General features: G+C 38.9%; 1 protein-coding gene across 1 annotated transcript; it reads left to right on the top strand.

The window, feature by feature from the left end:
• Positions 1-13,600: 13,600 nt before the first annotated feature.
• Positions 13,601-14,438, top strand: XBP1 (X-box binding protein 1; the record flags this gene model as incomplete). The annotated part of the gene is made up of 3 exons (XM_035732093.2): positions 13,601-13,764; positions 13,800-14,020; positions 14,065-14,438. The coding sequence occupies 3 exons, from the start codon at positions 13,601-13,603 to the stop codon at positions 14,436-14,438; spliced, it is 759 nt and encodes a 252-aa protein (XP_035588560.1).
• Between the last annotated feature and the right edge of the window lie 369 nt (positions 14,439-14,807).

Genomic DNA, 14,807 nt, shown 5'->3' on the forward strand with positions numbered 1-14,807 from the left:
TTCAATGGATACTATGGGATAGGAGGTGGTACAACTATCATTGTCCCTTAGAACATTCAGGCGTGTAAATTTGGGAATGAACGTATTGATGCAATAGATGACTCTACCTGATTTACCGTAAATTGTGGATCGCAAACTTATCAACTGGTATAATGTATATATAGACCACCCCATGCATATTACTCTGACGAATCGTCAACAAATATATTCTTCATTGAATCGCACTGACTGTATGCGTTTGAAATCATCGAGGGTGATTTTTCTGCCGTAAGCTATGTAAAATCTCAAACTTACTTAGGCTTTTCATATCCTGCTTGAAAAGAGAGAGGCCAGAAGGTAGATATGCCAGGAGACATTGTAGAATTATGTTCTAATTCGATATTTGTACTGCTCTACTAATAGACCTAATTTTAAGATTGTAGATTTATCATGTTGTATTTACCTAATCTATAAGATTTTATATGGACGTCACATCATTGTCTACACTAACTCATCGTATTATAACAATCATCAATGTATGATAAAGAACGCATTTAAGCTGGTGATAAAACAATATATTTAGTATCAATAAAATTATTTTACGTAAGTATGACCACGCCTGCAAGGCCGAGTCATGCCATCCTATCAATTCAATTAACTTAATTCATTCTTTCCGCTCTCTCCATCGTTCGTTTTTTCTCCGCGTTAAATGTTGAATATCTATTCTTCCAATTGTCTCGTGTTCGGCTTTGAAGATTTTGTGGTTGGGGCCTAATGCCACTACGACATAACGAAGACGGCAGATTATTTCGTTTGTTCCAGACTGCAAAGTGAGGTAAGATATTGGTACCTGATATTTACTTGGTTGCTTTAAAATCTCGTTAGTTGGTCGTTAGGTAATGTAATAATTATTGTTCTTGTTCATAAACAGCTTATTCGTATATAAGTGTTCTGAAGAAACCACTTCGAGTTTATTCAGAAATGCAATTATGCACGAGTTACAAAAATGTTTACATAATATTTATATATCTAAACAAGTTCCGTAGAACGCGCAAAACCATTGAGTTGACTTTAGAAGGAAAACGAAAAAATGAAAGAAATAAGCGTGAAATATTCAAATAATTCAATGAGTGTGTCTATGTGACAGGATAAGAATAAACTGTTATATATGTGCTACAATAGGAATCAGAAAGTAAATGAATAGGCAAGGAGACAAGTCATTAATGGGGTAAAATTTTATGGCGGAATACGATTTTGTGCAGAATGATGCCATGGTAGTTCTGATCAATTTCAAAGAATAACTGTCAAATACCAGCTTCAATGGTTTATGTATACGTGGTGAAGACAAAATGAATTCGGAAACTAGTTTATTCAAGCATAACATAAGATAATTTGACCTTAATCACAAACTTTGGATGTTAGAAAGTAAAATTTGTGTGGGAGGAAATGGTTAGTGGCAAGATATGAGATGCGTCAGGAGATCAATCTTGATAATAATAATAATGATAATAATAATAATAATGAAACATATAAACACAAGCGGACTTCTGATATTTGAATGTAAAGAGAGAAAACGAAATAAAGCGAACGAACAGGCGATTGAAATTTCAAAGGTTCTACTTTGCATTACATTCAAATAGGTAGATATTGGACCTTATTTGGATATATCATTGGTAATCACACTGAAATAACAAAGAGACGAGTGGGTTAAACATTCAGGAGACGTGAACAAAGAATGCGAGAGGTTCAGATTGTCTTCCATAACAGAAGGCCAGATTAAGTGTGTCGTGTTTATCTGAGGCCTGCATCCACCTTAGGATGATGGTATCCGAACAAGGATGCCAAGCAAACGTGAACATTGATCTGTAATTAACCTACTGAAAGTGTCTGGCGGATGCCAAATGTCAATGGACTATAAACATGATTCCCATATGGTAGAGAATAGTAGCCGGATTTAACACGTAAATGCAGTCGAGCAAAAAGTTTCTCAAGGCTTCAACACGCTAAATTATCTCAATGACGACGATGAACCATCATCTTCATGTTGGTCGGAAAGAATGAGGAGAACGAAAATGAGATATTTAATTACAATTATAAGCATGTTCGTGAAACAGAATAAGAACAAACGATAATGTGCTTTCGAACTTATACCGTAATCTGACGTATTGCATTGATTGCATTACTCCAGTTGACGACCATGTCATTTATAATATTTATAGAGGTCAAAATACTTTAAAAACGTTTCAGGGAAGGTTGAAATAATTAAAGTGCTGTTACCACAAGCACCGTGGAGTATATTAGCTTCAGAGCATACTTAACTTGGCTGGCAGAAATGGTTCATCTTACCGAAAGTATCTTGTGACTAGGTAGTAAAAACCTAGACTTATCGACCCCTGCGCTTTTCATATCCTGCTTGAAATTGAATTCTTTAGATAGATTCAGATTCTTCACAGTTGACGACATCATTGTAGAGGACCCTGACACTGGTTGTGGACGGTTCAGCTGATAACGTTACAACACAAAACCCGGAACCATTATCAATGCGCTTCAAATTTTGTCATCTAATAATTTATGATGGATGGATCAGGCAGCATTCCTGCACAATTCATGGTATGCGGTGGTCAGGAATTTCCATTATTCTGTTTAAAACTGTTCAAGCTATCCATGAACTATTCGGCCCACCCATCTGTATGGAAAGCGTCACTTATGGCGTAGGCGAGATATCCGTCTATCAACTAAAGGACGTGTTTACTGCGCAGCAGTTCGTTCCGTCCTTCTTTATGGCAGTGAAACATGACCGGTAAGAGTGGAGGATATTCGTAGGTTACTAGTATTCGATCATAGGTGTCTTCGAAACATTGCTCGTATATCATGGGACCATCGAGTAAGTAACACAGTTGTTAGGAAACGGGTACTAGGTAAGGATGGCAAATCAATTGATGAAGTAGTGAAACTTCATCAGTTGAGATGGCTGGGACACGTGTTACGTATGCCCAACGACCGACTGCCTCGACGTGCTATGTTCAGTGGTATAGGAGTAGGTTGGAAGAAAGCTAAGGGCGGCCAAACCAAAACATGGCACAAGTCCATGAAGTCAGTGACAAGTGGACTGAGTCATGTTGGTGGGTGTAGACTACCTGGTTGGGGACCGCGAGATGATAACAACCGATGGTTAGAGACCCTGAATGACATGGCTCAAAATCGCTTGCAATGGCGCAGGAGCATCTACTCTTTGTGTTCTCCCAAATTCTCATCTTCTGAATTCTTCATGTCCCTCTTTTTTCTCTTTCCAAATTTATTTCACTGGATTGTACTATTTAAATAACATCTCCAAACACTAATCTTCCCGATTACTGCTTATACTCTTATTACCTCTACCACTACAGGATTTGAATCGACAACTGCATCTCTGTGCTAATGTGGTGTGGCAACTCGAACTGATGTACGTACGTACGAAGTTCTACGTTGTTACTGACTGACTGACTGACATTGCTCAGCACCATTAAATTTAAAACGGTATCATGTAGCAATATTGCTGACTATATGTCCATTAACTTGACATCTGTGCTATCAAGAATCAAAGGAATAATCATATACAAACAGCTATTATCATTTTTACTATGGGTAAACATCATTAGCCCATCTCATATCTAACTCTACAAAAGCAAAAATGAAAACCCTCAACACTGTTCGTGACTTAGGTTTGAGGTATTGCACATAGCATCACAGGTATCCAAAATAAGGAGCTCAATAGATCCACGATGACAAATTTTGATAACATAGAATCGAGATTAGTATTATTACATAAAAAGGTACTACGCCCATCCTTCATTATGGTATTTTATTTTACTTTAATTGCAGGCGTGATGATCTGGTGAAAACTAAAGATGTGCAAAAGGCGATATACTAAAGCAGTTTTTGGGTGTTCCGACAACAAGGGTTATCACCAAAGATGTCAAAAACTCAAGTTAGAACCTCTCTGAACCAAACCTTGCGTGATGATTAGAAGTAGTCGAATTCTTATACTAACTGGGAATCCCCGGGATAGCGCAATTTCAACCAAACAGAACCAGGTGAACACAAACTAACGCATTGTATTCATAACTCGAAATCAGGCATGTATCGAGTATAAAAGGATCCTCAGTTCATATAAACACCATACCTTGTTCTTGTCTATCGTCTTAGAGATGGTATTTCTTACTCTTCGCCATCTACTCCTCACTCTAGAATATCATCCCACAACCTGCTCAATGAAGAAAATATTTTACCGACTCTGAGGACCCACAAAAACATACACTACGTCACCATGTGGAACGGACTTCCAGCAAATCTCTGTTAAAGCAAAACTATAACCCGGTTAAAAAATCTCCTTGATGACTTTCCTAAAGTGGTTTATGTCACGTATCAAATATCAGTGTGATTACCAATAACTGACAAGAACAAGGTCCTATATCTATTTAATTGTTTGTCAAACATGCAGGACTTTTGAAAACACATTTGTTTGTTCAGTGCTTTTTCACGCAGGCCTCCAAAGTCCGCTTACGTTCATATTTATTATTATTGTCATTATTGTTGCCATCGTTATTAATGTAACTGGTATCTTGAGGTATTAGGTATCCTTTTCTTCATGTTTCCTCTCTCTTTGTCTTCCACATAAACTTTATTTTTAACCGATCAAGGTTTGTAATTAAAAATATAATACGTGTGATATAGATTGTCTTCCTACGCTCACCACTCAGACTCATATTTCCAGTCTTATGCTGGATTAGCTATTCTACTAGGACAACTTATAACATGCTTACTCGGACTTTTAAACCAGAATCGTGTGGCTGGCGTCGGATTGACAAAAAAGAAAGAAAAAAATCTAGACAATAAAATATATAGTTATTAGTATTTTTGATGGAGTTTCGTTCTCTGAGCTGGATGGTTTGGTTGTAGAGCTTTCGGCGCTCTTCTGAACGACATCATCAGCACAAACTTCAGATAGAAGTGAAGTGTTCGAATTTTTCCATATGCGTTTCACAGCTTGTTCTGTACACCTCGATGTTGATTGGTTCTTATTGACCTTAGATTTGTCATTGTTTGCCAAACCATTCAGCCCAGAGAACAAAACTCCATCAAAATCATCCACCTGAGCTACAAATCTTCTCCACCGTCTTAGTTATTAGTATTCTTAACACTTTACCCGCTATATACATATTTCCTACTAATGAACAGCTTTCTTTGTACCAACCTTGACTTCCCTTCCTTCATGTGAGCTTGCTCGAACTTGTTAAACATCTCAACTCATTATTACTACGTTCTCTTACATGAACGCTCTTACTTCATTTCGTTCTAACAAGAGATAATATGAATTTAATCTAATTTATTACACCTCTGTCTGTTCTACTACAAAATGTTAAGCAACGTTTGGCGTTCATATCCAAGTGCCTTGCTGCTCTTCTGTTTCTCTTTTTTCTTTCTTCAAAATCTTACTCTGAGAGCACAGCTATGGTACGTCTGACGTCTGGAACAAACTAGACGTACGCATCACCTCAAGGTCATGGTTCACAGCAAGCGCTCTACGAGTCTACTTTATAACAACTATGAACTTACTAAGTTGAGAAGCATACCGTGAGTCAACAAATGTAATTTGTAAATCATTCCTGTAAAAATGGCGTGTACCTGCTCAAGCAGAAATATATTATCATCTCACTTAATTTAGCTTTGTGAGGCTCAATTTATATTCACTACATATATGCAATTCATACAAATCGATATTGGATGATTATTCTTTGCAGCTAATACGACTTTCGTTGAATCACTCTAAACTATTACCATACAAACTCATATTCTACCATCAAATTTAACTGCATTAACAAATCGCTAATTTTTTTGACATATCTTGCTGTGCACACATTATCGTTTGTTCTTATTCTGTTTCACGAACATGCTTATAATTGTAATTAAATATCTCATTTTCGTTCTCCTCATTCTTTCCGACCAACATGAAGATGATGGTTCATCGTCGTCATTGAGATAATTTAGCGTGTTGAAGCCTTGAGAAACTTTTTGCTCGACTGCATTTACGTGTTAAATCCGGCTACTATTCTCTACCATATGGGAATCATGTTTATAGTCCATTGACATTTGGCATCCGCCAGACACTTTCAGTAGGTTAATTACAGATCAATGTTCACGTTTGCTTGGCATCCTTGTTCGGATACCATCATCCTAAGGTGGATGCAGGCCTCAGATAAACACGACACACTTAATCTGGCCTTCTGTTATGGAAGACAATCTGAACCTCTCGCATTCTTTGTTCACGTCTCCTGAATGTTTAACCCACTCGTCTCTTTGTTATTTCAGTGTGATTACCAATGATATATCCAAATAAGGTCCAATATCTACCTATTTGAATGTAATGCAAAGTAGAACCTTTGAAATTTCAATCGCCTGTTCGTTCGCTTTATTTCGTTTTCTCTCTTTACATTCAAATATCAGAAGTCCGCTTGTGTTTATATGTTTCATTATTATTATTATTATCATTATTATTATTATCAAGATTGATCTCCTGACGCATCTCATATCTTGCCACTAACCATTTCCTCCCACACAAATTTTACTTTCTAACATCCAAAGTTTGTGATTAAGGTCAAATTATCTTATGTTATGCTTGAATAAACTAGTTTCCGAATTCATTTTGTCTTCACCACGTATACATAAACCATTGAAGCTGGTATTTGACAGTTATTCTTTGAAATTGATCAGAACTACCATGGCATCATTCTGCACAAAATCGTATTCCGCCATAAAATTTTACCCCATTAATGACTTGTCTCCTTGCCTATTCATTTACTTTCTGATTCCTATTGTAGCACATATATAACAGTTTATTCTTATCCTGTCACATAGACACACTCATTGAATTATTTGAATATTTCACGCTTATTTCTTTCATTTTTTCGTTTTCCTTCTAAAGTCAACTCAATGGTTTTGCGCGTTCTACGGAACTTGTTTAGATATATAAATATTATGTAAACATTTTTGTAACTCGTGCATAATTGCATTTCTGAATAAACTCGAAGTGGTTTCTTCAGAACACTTATATACGAATAAGCTGTTTATGAACAAGAACAATAATTATTACATTACCTAACGACCAACTAACGAGATTTTAAAGCAACCAAGTAAATATCAGGTACCAATATCTTACCTCACTTTGCAGTCTGGAACAAACGAAATAATCTGCCGTCTTCGTTATGTCGTAGTGGCATTAGGCCCCAACCACAAAATCTTCAAAGCCGAACACGAGACAATTGGAAGAATAGATATTCAACATTTAACGCGGAGAAAAAACGAACGATGGAGAGAGCGGAAAGAATGAATTAAGTTAATTGAATTGATAGGATGGCATGACTCGGCCTTGCAGGCGTGGTCATACTTACGTAAAATAATTTTATTGATACTAAATATATTGTTTTATCACCAGCTTAAATGCGTTCTTTATCATACATTGATGATTGTTATAATACGATGAGTTAGTGTAGACAATGATGTGACGTCCATATAAAATCTTATAGATTAGGTAAATACAACATGATAAATCTACAATCTTAAAATTAGGTCTATTAGTAGAGCAGTACAAATATCGAATTAGAACATAATTCTACAATGTCTCCTGGCATATCTACCTTCTGGCCTCTCTCTTTTCAAGCAGGATATGAAAAGCCTAAGTAAGTTTGAGATTTTACATAGCTTACGGCAGAAAAATCACCCTCGATGATTTCAGACGCATACAGTCAGTGCGATTCAATGAAGAATATATTTGTTGACGATTCGTCAGAGTAATATGCATGGGGTGGTCTATATATACATTATACCAGTTGATAAGTTTGCGATCCACAATTTACGGTAAATCAGGTAGAGTCATCTATTGCATCAATACGTTCATTCCCAAATTTACACGCCTGAATGTTCTAAGGGACAATGATAGTTGTACCACCTCCTATCCCATAGTATCCATTGAATCAAAATAAAATGTAGTTATCTGCGTTCAAGAAGCGATCAGAAATGGGTATTTTGCACCACTTCTTTGTCGTGGATAAAATGCTTGAATTTACAAGGGGTAAAAGAATTTTAATATGAATAATTTTATTAGAGAGAGTAAGCATAGAATGAGAGAGTTAGAAACTGAGAGGCATCATGAAGAAACAGGTCGGCGCATAGATTATAAGTAACAATTTCGTTGATGCCCGTGGAATTGGCTACGGTCAGAATTGTTTTGTGCCGGGGGTAGATTCAGCATTTTTCATCGTTTGTGATATATCTAGATATTATCTTCTTGAAGAAAGCGGAAGCAAATGTAAATAAGCATGTGAGCTGCTACCCTAACTTAAATGTTACCGAAATGTTTGTTGACCAATGACTACAACTCCACTCGTAGTCCTTCTGGGGTTGCTGCCAGTTCTGAGCACGCACAAGAAAAGAAGGTTGAGCTTGGGGTCAGAGACCTCACCCTATAGAAGACAATCTTGACAAAAAACGCTCATCAGGGAATACGATTAGAACCATTTAAATTCTTGACTGAGAGTTCAAGGATCTTTATACAGAAGGATTGCGACGCTTCACGGGGAATGTTGAAAATCTTCGGAAACTACGAGACCTACAGGATGTGGATTCCATGGATTCAAAATCATCAAAGCATTACAATGAATGTTGTCTAATGTTGTGCACCTGCCAATAATAGCAATGGTGACGGTAAACATTATTTCTACGAGAGGCTGCAGCCGATCACAGTGATGTGTCCAGGGAATGATCTGACCATCATGACGAAAGACCTAAACGCTGAATTTGGAATTACAACACCGGGTATGAAAATATCATGAAACGACATGGGCTAAAAGGAAGGAAGGAGAATGCTGAGAGATTTGCGAATTGACGTAACTTTAACAAAATGGCTATAGGTGACACTATATTCCGCCAAAATGCAAACATATAGCTATATGGGCATCATCGAATCACACTAAGGAAAATTAGATCGATCATACTAGCATCTCTAAAACATTCAGGTCAATGGAGAACGAGAGAACCAATAGAGGAGCTGACACAGCTTCAGATCACCACCTGATTGTGACCGAGATAAAACTTGGTGATCAAAGAAGCACTAACACCATCTTACCTCAAGGGGTGTCATCATAAGGAACGGATCCCTATCGGAAACCCGGGCAGGGTTTAGAAAATGAAAAACAAAATAGAAAGTAACAACTGCGGAACAAGAGCATTGTGAGTCATGGGATAGACCGAATACATCGTAGAAAATATGAGGGTGAAGAGGAGCGAGATTTTATGCTACTGACCAATAATAGCGCGCCACGAGCTAATTCAAAATTGCCCCATCGTGCTGTATTTAGGTGGGACTCTTCCGCTACTTTTGGCCTTCTGAATGCTCCGTTGTAGCTCTCCCAATGCCGACTCAACAAGTTTGTCGCCAGTATTTTCATGCAGGTCCCTAGATGTATTAACGATAATATAGGCGAAAGAAATTGGTAAGTCATCGTAAGATATTATCCTTAGTCCTTAAGAATGGGTTTAGTTTCCTCCTAAAGGACTCCTAGGACGTCGCTTCGGCTACCTCATGCGGCAGCGAATTCCAGATTCTGATAACTTTTAAGGAGTTGAATTTGTGTCTACAATCCATTCTTCTGTGTTGTTCCTCTAGATTCTGGGTGTTACCCCTTAGATTTGTTTTGGAGCTAAACTTAAGTAGCTGTTTAACAGGATGTCCAGAAGTGGTATAGATACTGTAAGCCATGAGAAGGTCACCTCCAAGACTCCTACACTCTAATGAATAAGGATCTATTGATTGTGGGCGCTCTTTATAAGGCTTGAACTTGAGTCCCCGAACTGATTTCATAGCTCGCTGCTGTATCGCTCCATAGTGTCCTTAATCTTTCGAATTGAGGGAAGAAATATGTTTCTATACTCTAAATGGGGACTAATGAAACTGTTAAAGATTAGGTGGAGAGTTCTACCGTCAAACTGGACAAAATGCTCTTCAGTGTTACCAGTGCAAGGTTGCTCGAGAGGCATTTTTGTCAAAGTTTCAGATCATCAGCAAAATGTAATAAGTCAGACGATACCTGTTGTAGGAGATTGTTTATATAAATTAAGGAAAGGAGAGGTCCTAGTACTGAACCCTGGGGGACCCCACTAGGACATTGCAAAGACTGAGATAAAATGAAGTTAACCCCGACCTTAAAATGTCGATTTTTCAAACATAAAGTGAGTCTGTCAATTAAAGGCGATTTGATACGCAATATTTTGAGCTTATTGATAAGACATATATGGTTGACCCTATCAACACAGCATGCACCAATGCAGTCATAATTGCTGGAGAAGATTTGGAAGATGTAAAAACCTTTACATATTTGAGCAGCATCATTGATGAACATGGTGGTTCTGATTCAGACGTGAAAGCGCGGATCGGTAAAGCACGAGCAGCATATTTACAATTGAAGAACATCTGGAACTTAAAACAACTTTCAACCAACACCAAGGTCAGAATTTTCAATACAAATGTCAATACAGTTCTTCTGTATGAGGCGGAAACCTGGAGAACTACTAAAGCCATCATCCAGAAGATACAGGTGTTTATCAACAGTTATCTACGCAAAACACTTCCGATCCGTTGGCCGGAAACTATTAGCAGCAACCAACTGCGGGAAAGAACAAACCAGATCCCAGCGGATGAAGAAATTAGGACGAAGCGCTGGAAGTGGATGGGACACACATTGAGGAAAGCACCCAACTACATCACAAGACAAGCCCTCACGTGGAATCCTGAATGTCAAAAGAGGAGTGGAAGACCAAAGAACACATTACTTGGGAAATGAAAATAGACGTGAGAAAAATGAACAAGGATTGGATGGAATTAGAGAAGAAGGCCCAGGACAGAATGGGTTGGAGAATGCTGGTCGGCGGCCTATGCTCCATTAGGAGCAACAGGCGTAAGTTAGTAAGTAAGTACCATCATAAGCTTCTGAGAAGTTAAGGTAAATGACGTCAAAATTCCTCTTGCGATCAAGGATGGCTGTTCATCTGTCCACTGCCGTCAGCAGTTTGGTTACACAAGAATGACCCTCACTTACACCATGCTGTTAGGGTGAGAAGAAGCTTATGGAAAATAAATAGTCGTGTACACCATTGCATATCAGGGACTCCATAATTCTGAATGTATAGAGAGAAGGGTCACAGGTCGGTAGCTTGAAGTTTTGCTGTTTCGACCTCTTTTGAAAGTTGATGTGATGTGAGCCAGCTTCCAAATTTCCGGTAGTTTGTCTCGGCTTAGCGTGTGTGAGAAAGTTATGCTATGCGGTGTTGCCATGATTGAAGCTGCTTCCCTCAGTATAGCAGAATCAACCATATCTGATTCAGGAGAATTGTCCTTTTTAAGTGCTGCAGTTTCCGGCACACCAAGTCAGGGCTCAGGTTCACTTCGAAAAGTCCTGTGGAGTTGCAGATGAAGCTTTCATCAATAAAGTTAATGTGGGTTGGTTGAAATGTCTGAGAGTATTGTTCAGCCAAAAGGTTAGTGGTGTTACTGTTGTGATCTGTCGGACCATTTGGACCTAGTAGTTGGAAAACTCCAGTTTTGGCTTGACGAGGAATAAGTTCTTCAGATTGGAGATAAATTTATCGATATGCTTTATCTGGTACTGAAGCCTGTCTTTTCGTGTTGCCTCTGCGCATGTATTCCTTATATGTTTGTATCGCTTGTACGCGCCGTTGTTATCAGTTCGTTTGTATACAACATAACAGTGTTTTTTGCGGCTTAGCGAACGAAGGGTGCAGTTCTTGATGAACGTGGGTTGTTTGTAGACTTCGGGGACCGTTTGAAGAACGGACGGCTTTGCGGCACACAAGAGCGTGTGCAGTAAGAAATCCCAATGAGCATCCACATCAAGTTGAGGGTGAATTTCTCACCTGTTGTAGACTGTCATGTAAAGTTGACACATTAAACCTTTTGAAACCCCAGCACCTGTTGTTGACTGGATGTCTTACCTCAGTTTTGCTGATAAAAGTAAGGCATGACGGCGTGATCGCTTCTCCCCAGGAGAGCCAGAATTAAGGGGTTGTTAACTAGGAATTCTTTGTTTGGAAATACCCAGTGTATGCGCGACGGCGTCTGACTGTTTCTTCGACGAGTTGCCGACTTCACGTTTTCGAGTAATCCCGGAACCTCAATGAGGTTGAAGGACCGAGCTTCAATTGAGTTTATACCTCCAATATACATATGTTCCTCGAAATTGGTTTCAGGAAGATTGAAGTCCCCAAGAATCAGGATATGAGTGGATCCGAGATGCATAGAGCAGAAAAATCATTCCAGCATACAATTGTCTTACCCCATGTCAGTAGTAGGCTTTCTGTAGATGACCCCAACTAGATACCTCGAGGTGGCAGACAATCTTACTGAGCACCACAGGGATTCATCAGGATTGTTTATCAATGACAGAAAAACAGAAACTGGGGGCAGAGTGGTCTTATACCTACGATCCTGCCTGGAGGCATATAAAGTGCATAACCAAGAGTCTATGAAAGACATCACGGGTATTGCAAGCTCCTGGTTCATAAACTGAGATTTCCAAGTTTCAGATATCCCTATAAGATGAGCATTATTAGCATTGCTACGACCACGTAGCTCATCCATTATATGACTTTATGACTGTCTTTTTTCAAGTTTGCTGACAACTTATTCCACAGACCTGTCAATAGGACAATGACATTACTTAGAAAATCTTCAGCACCCGTGTTGCACATGACACATACCTACTTATGATCCGACTCACTGAGTCTGTTGTAAGCAGTTGCTGTGAGACCGGTACACGCCTCATGTAACCAATTGTCCCACTGCATGCTAGATGTAACAGCAAAACGGCATAAAGGTCGTTCGCATGAAGTTTTCATGACTATATTGACGTAAACCGTTTTCTAGATGCTAGAAAAAGCCTAAGACCGCGAAGAAAATCAGTACACTAAAAACGGGCGAAAATGGATAAAAACGGGTTACGATAAACTGAAACTAGCCTTTACGTGAAAAACAGAAAAAAAAGCGAATAGTCAGCTGAGGCGAAACCACAATTAACTGTTAAGTTGGGTATAACTCAAAAAACGTAACATGCTGAGCGTATAGCTCAGAATAGATTCTCTTGACCAGAAATGGTACATTTGTTTCGTAGGAACACAACAAAAGTTTGAGAACGAAAATCACGTTAGAACTAAATTCCCGTTCGAAAAGTGCGATGTTAAATAACACTGCTGTTATTGTACAACCTCTTTGACCTTAACGCGATGGCCAGGCTGTACTGTTTGAGTGGCAAACTTGGAGAAAATCTAGAGTCTTGCCGCGTAAATATTTTATTTAGGCACATGTAGAATAGAACTTTCTGAGAAATGACCGAGTACCACATATTTCAGTCTTATGGCATTCAGTCGTTAGTTTCTTCAATCAGCTATGACATTAACGAGGTTCTGCGAACAGCTAATTAACACTCTATTTTAACTTCAACGACTTGACCACTGGACCCATTGAAACACACCATGTTTTTTTGGCGGGAAGTTTAGTGGTTCCTCCTTTCTAGTGATGTGGAGTCCTGTCGTTGTCGCCGTTGGAGGTTTGCCCTCTCCTAGTGATAGGGTAGCACTGGTCCGAAAATCATTGCCTTACCCAGAACCCTCCACCATTTTGTCTCATAGGAAGCGAGCCAGGTTAGATAACCTTACCGAGGAGGAGAAAATCATCCGAAGGTACGGTTATTTTCTTATTTAATTTATTGTTGCAGAAAAATACTTAACCGGGAGGCAGCACAGAAGGCGCGTGACCGCAGGAAAGATCTGATGGAAAATATGGAAGAAAATCTAGCTCATCTACGTTGGGAAAATGAGTACCTAAAATCTTCAAACCGAATGCTCCGCCTCAAGTTTATTGAACAAGAGCAAAAGTTTCAAGCACTCCAAGAAAAACTAAGTGGTATTATCAGACATATGGGGAAGTTTTCGGGAAGTCAGATTGAGCCACCAGAGTCAGCTGAACTCCTCCCTCTGCAGAAGGGAGTGGCTCTCTGTCTGTCCGTTCTACTCTTCCTCCACTTTCACAATGTCCTGAAGAATACGTCCAAAACTCCAATCCCGAGGATGTGCCTGAAGATATATCATCAACTTTATTCGATGCTCAAACCGTCGAAGTCTCATCTCAAAATATGTCTGAAACCAAACAGTCTGGAGACAGCAATTGCTCTGACGACCTGAATCCATATTCTCTTTGCTTGTACGATAGTATATTGAACAGTCTACAAGATGACAACATAGAAGACATCCCTGGATTGAGAGATGCTTACAATTCGGAAGAAAGCTTGGATGAACTACTGGATGTTTTAAAATGTGACGCGTGTGATGATTTATCCACAGAAATTCTCTTTTAACATTTTCCAGACCCCGTGATCCTGTCACTAAGGTCCTTAACCATAGTGGCGTTGTACATATGACTTTGTCAGCTTACTTAATTATTCCACTGTTTTCATTCTAAATCTGGCGTTTTTGGCATTTACCCGGGAAAGTAGTGAGATACTGTCAACTGGACAGATGTCCATCGCTCTGTATTCATTAGTGTGGTATGCGTCTTACGTACTTGGCGACGCATATTTTAGTTTCGTCCACAGATCGCAATGCCTTTCATATCTAAGTTTCGTAATGGTAGGGTAAGAAACTGAACACATAGATTTCCCTAATGTCATGCTTGGACAATTATAATTCGATAACAAGAAGTCAGTTACTTATTCTCAGGAGGGTAT

Source organism: Schistosoma haematobium, chromosome 2, assembly GCF_000699445.3.
Source record: "Schistosoma haematobium chromosome 2, whole genome shotgun sequence".
NCBI classification, from domain to species: Eukaryota; Metazoa; Platyhelminthes; class Trematoda; order Strigeidida; family Schistosomatidae; genus Schistosoma; species Schistosoma haematobium.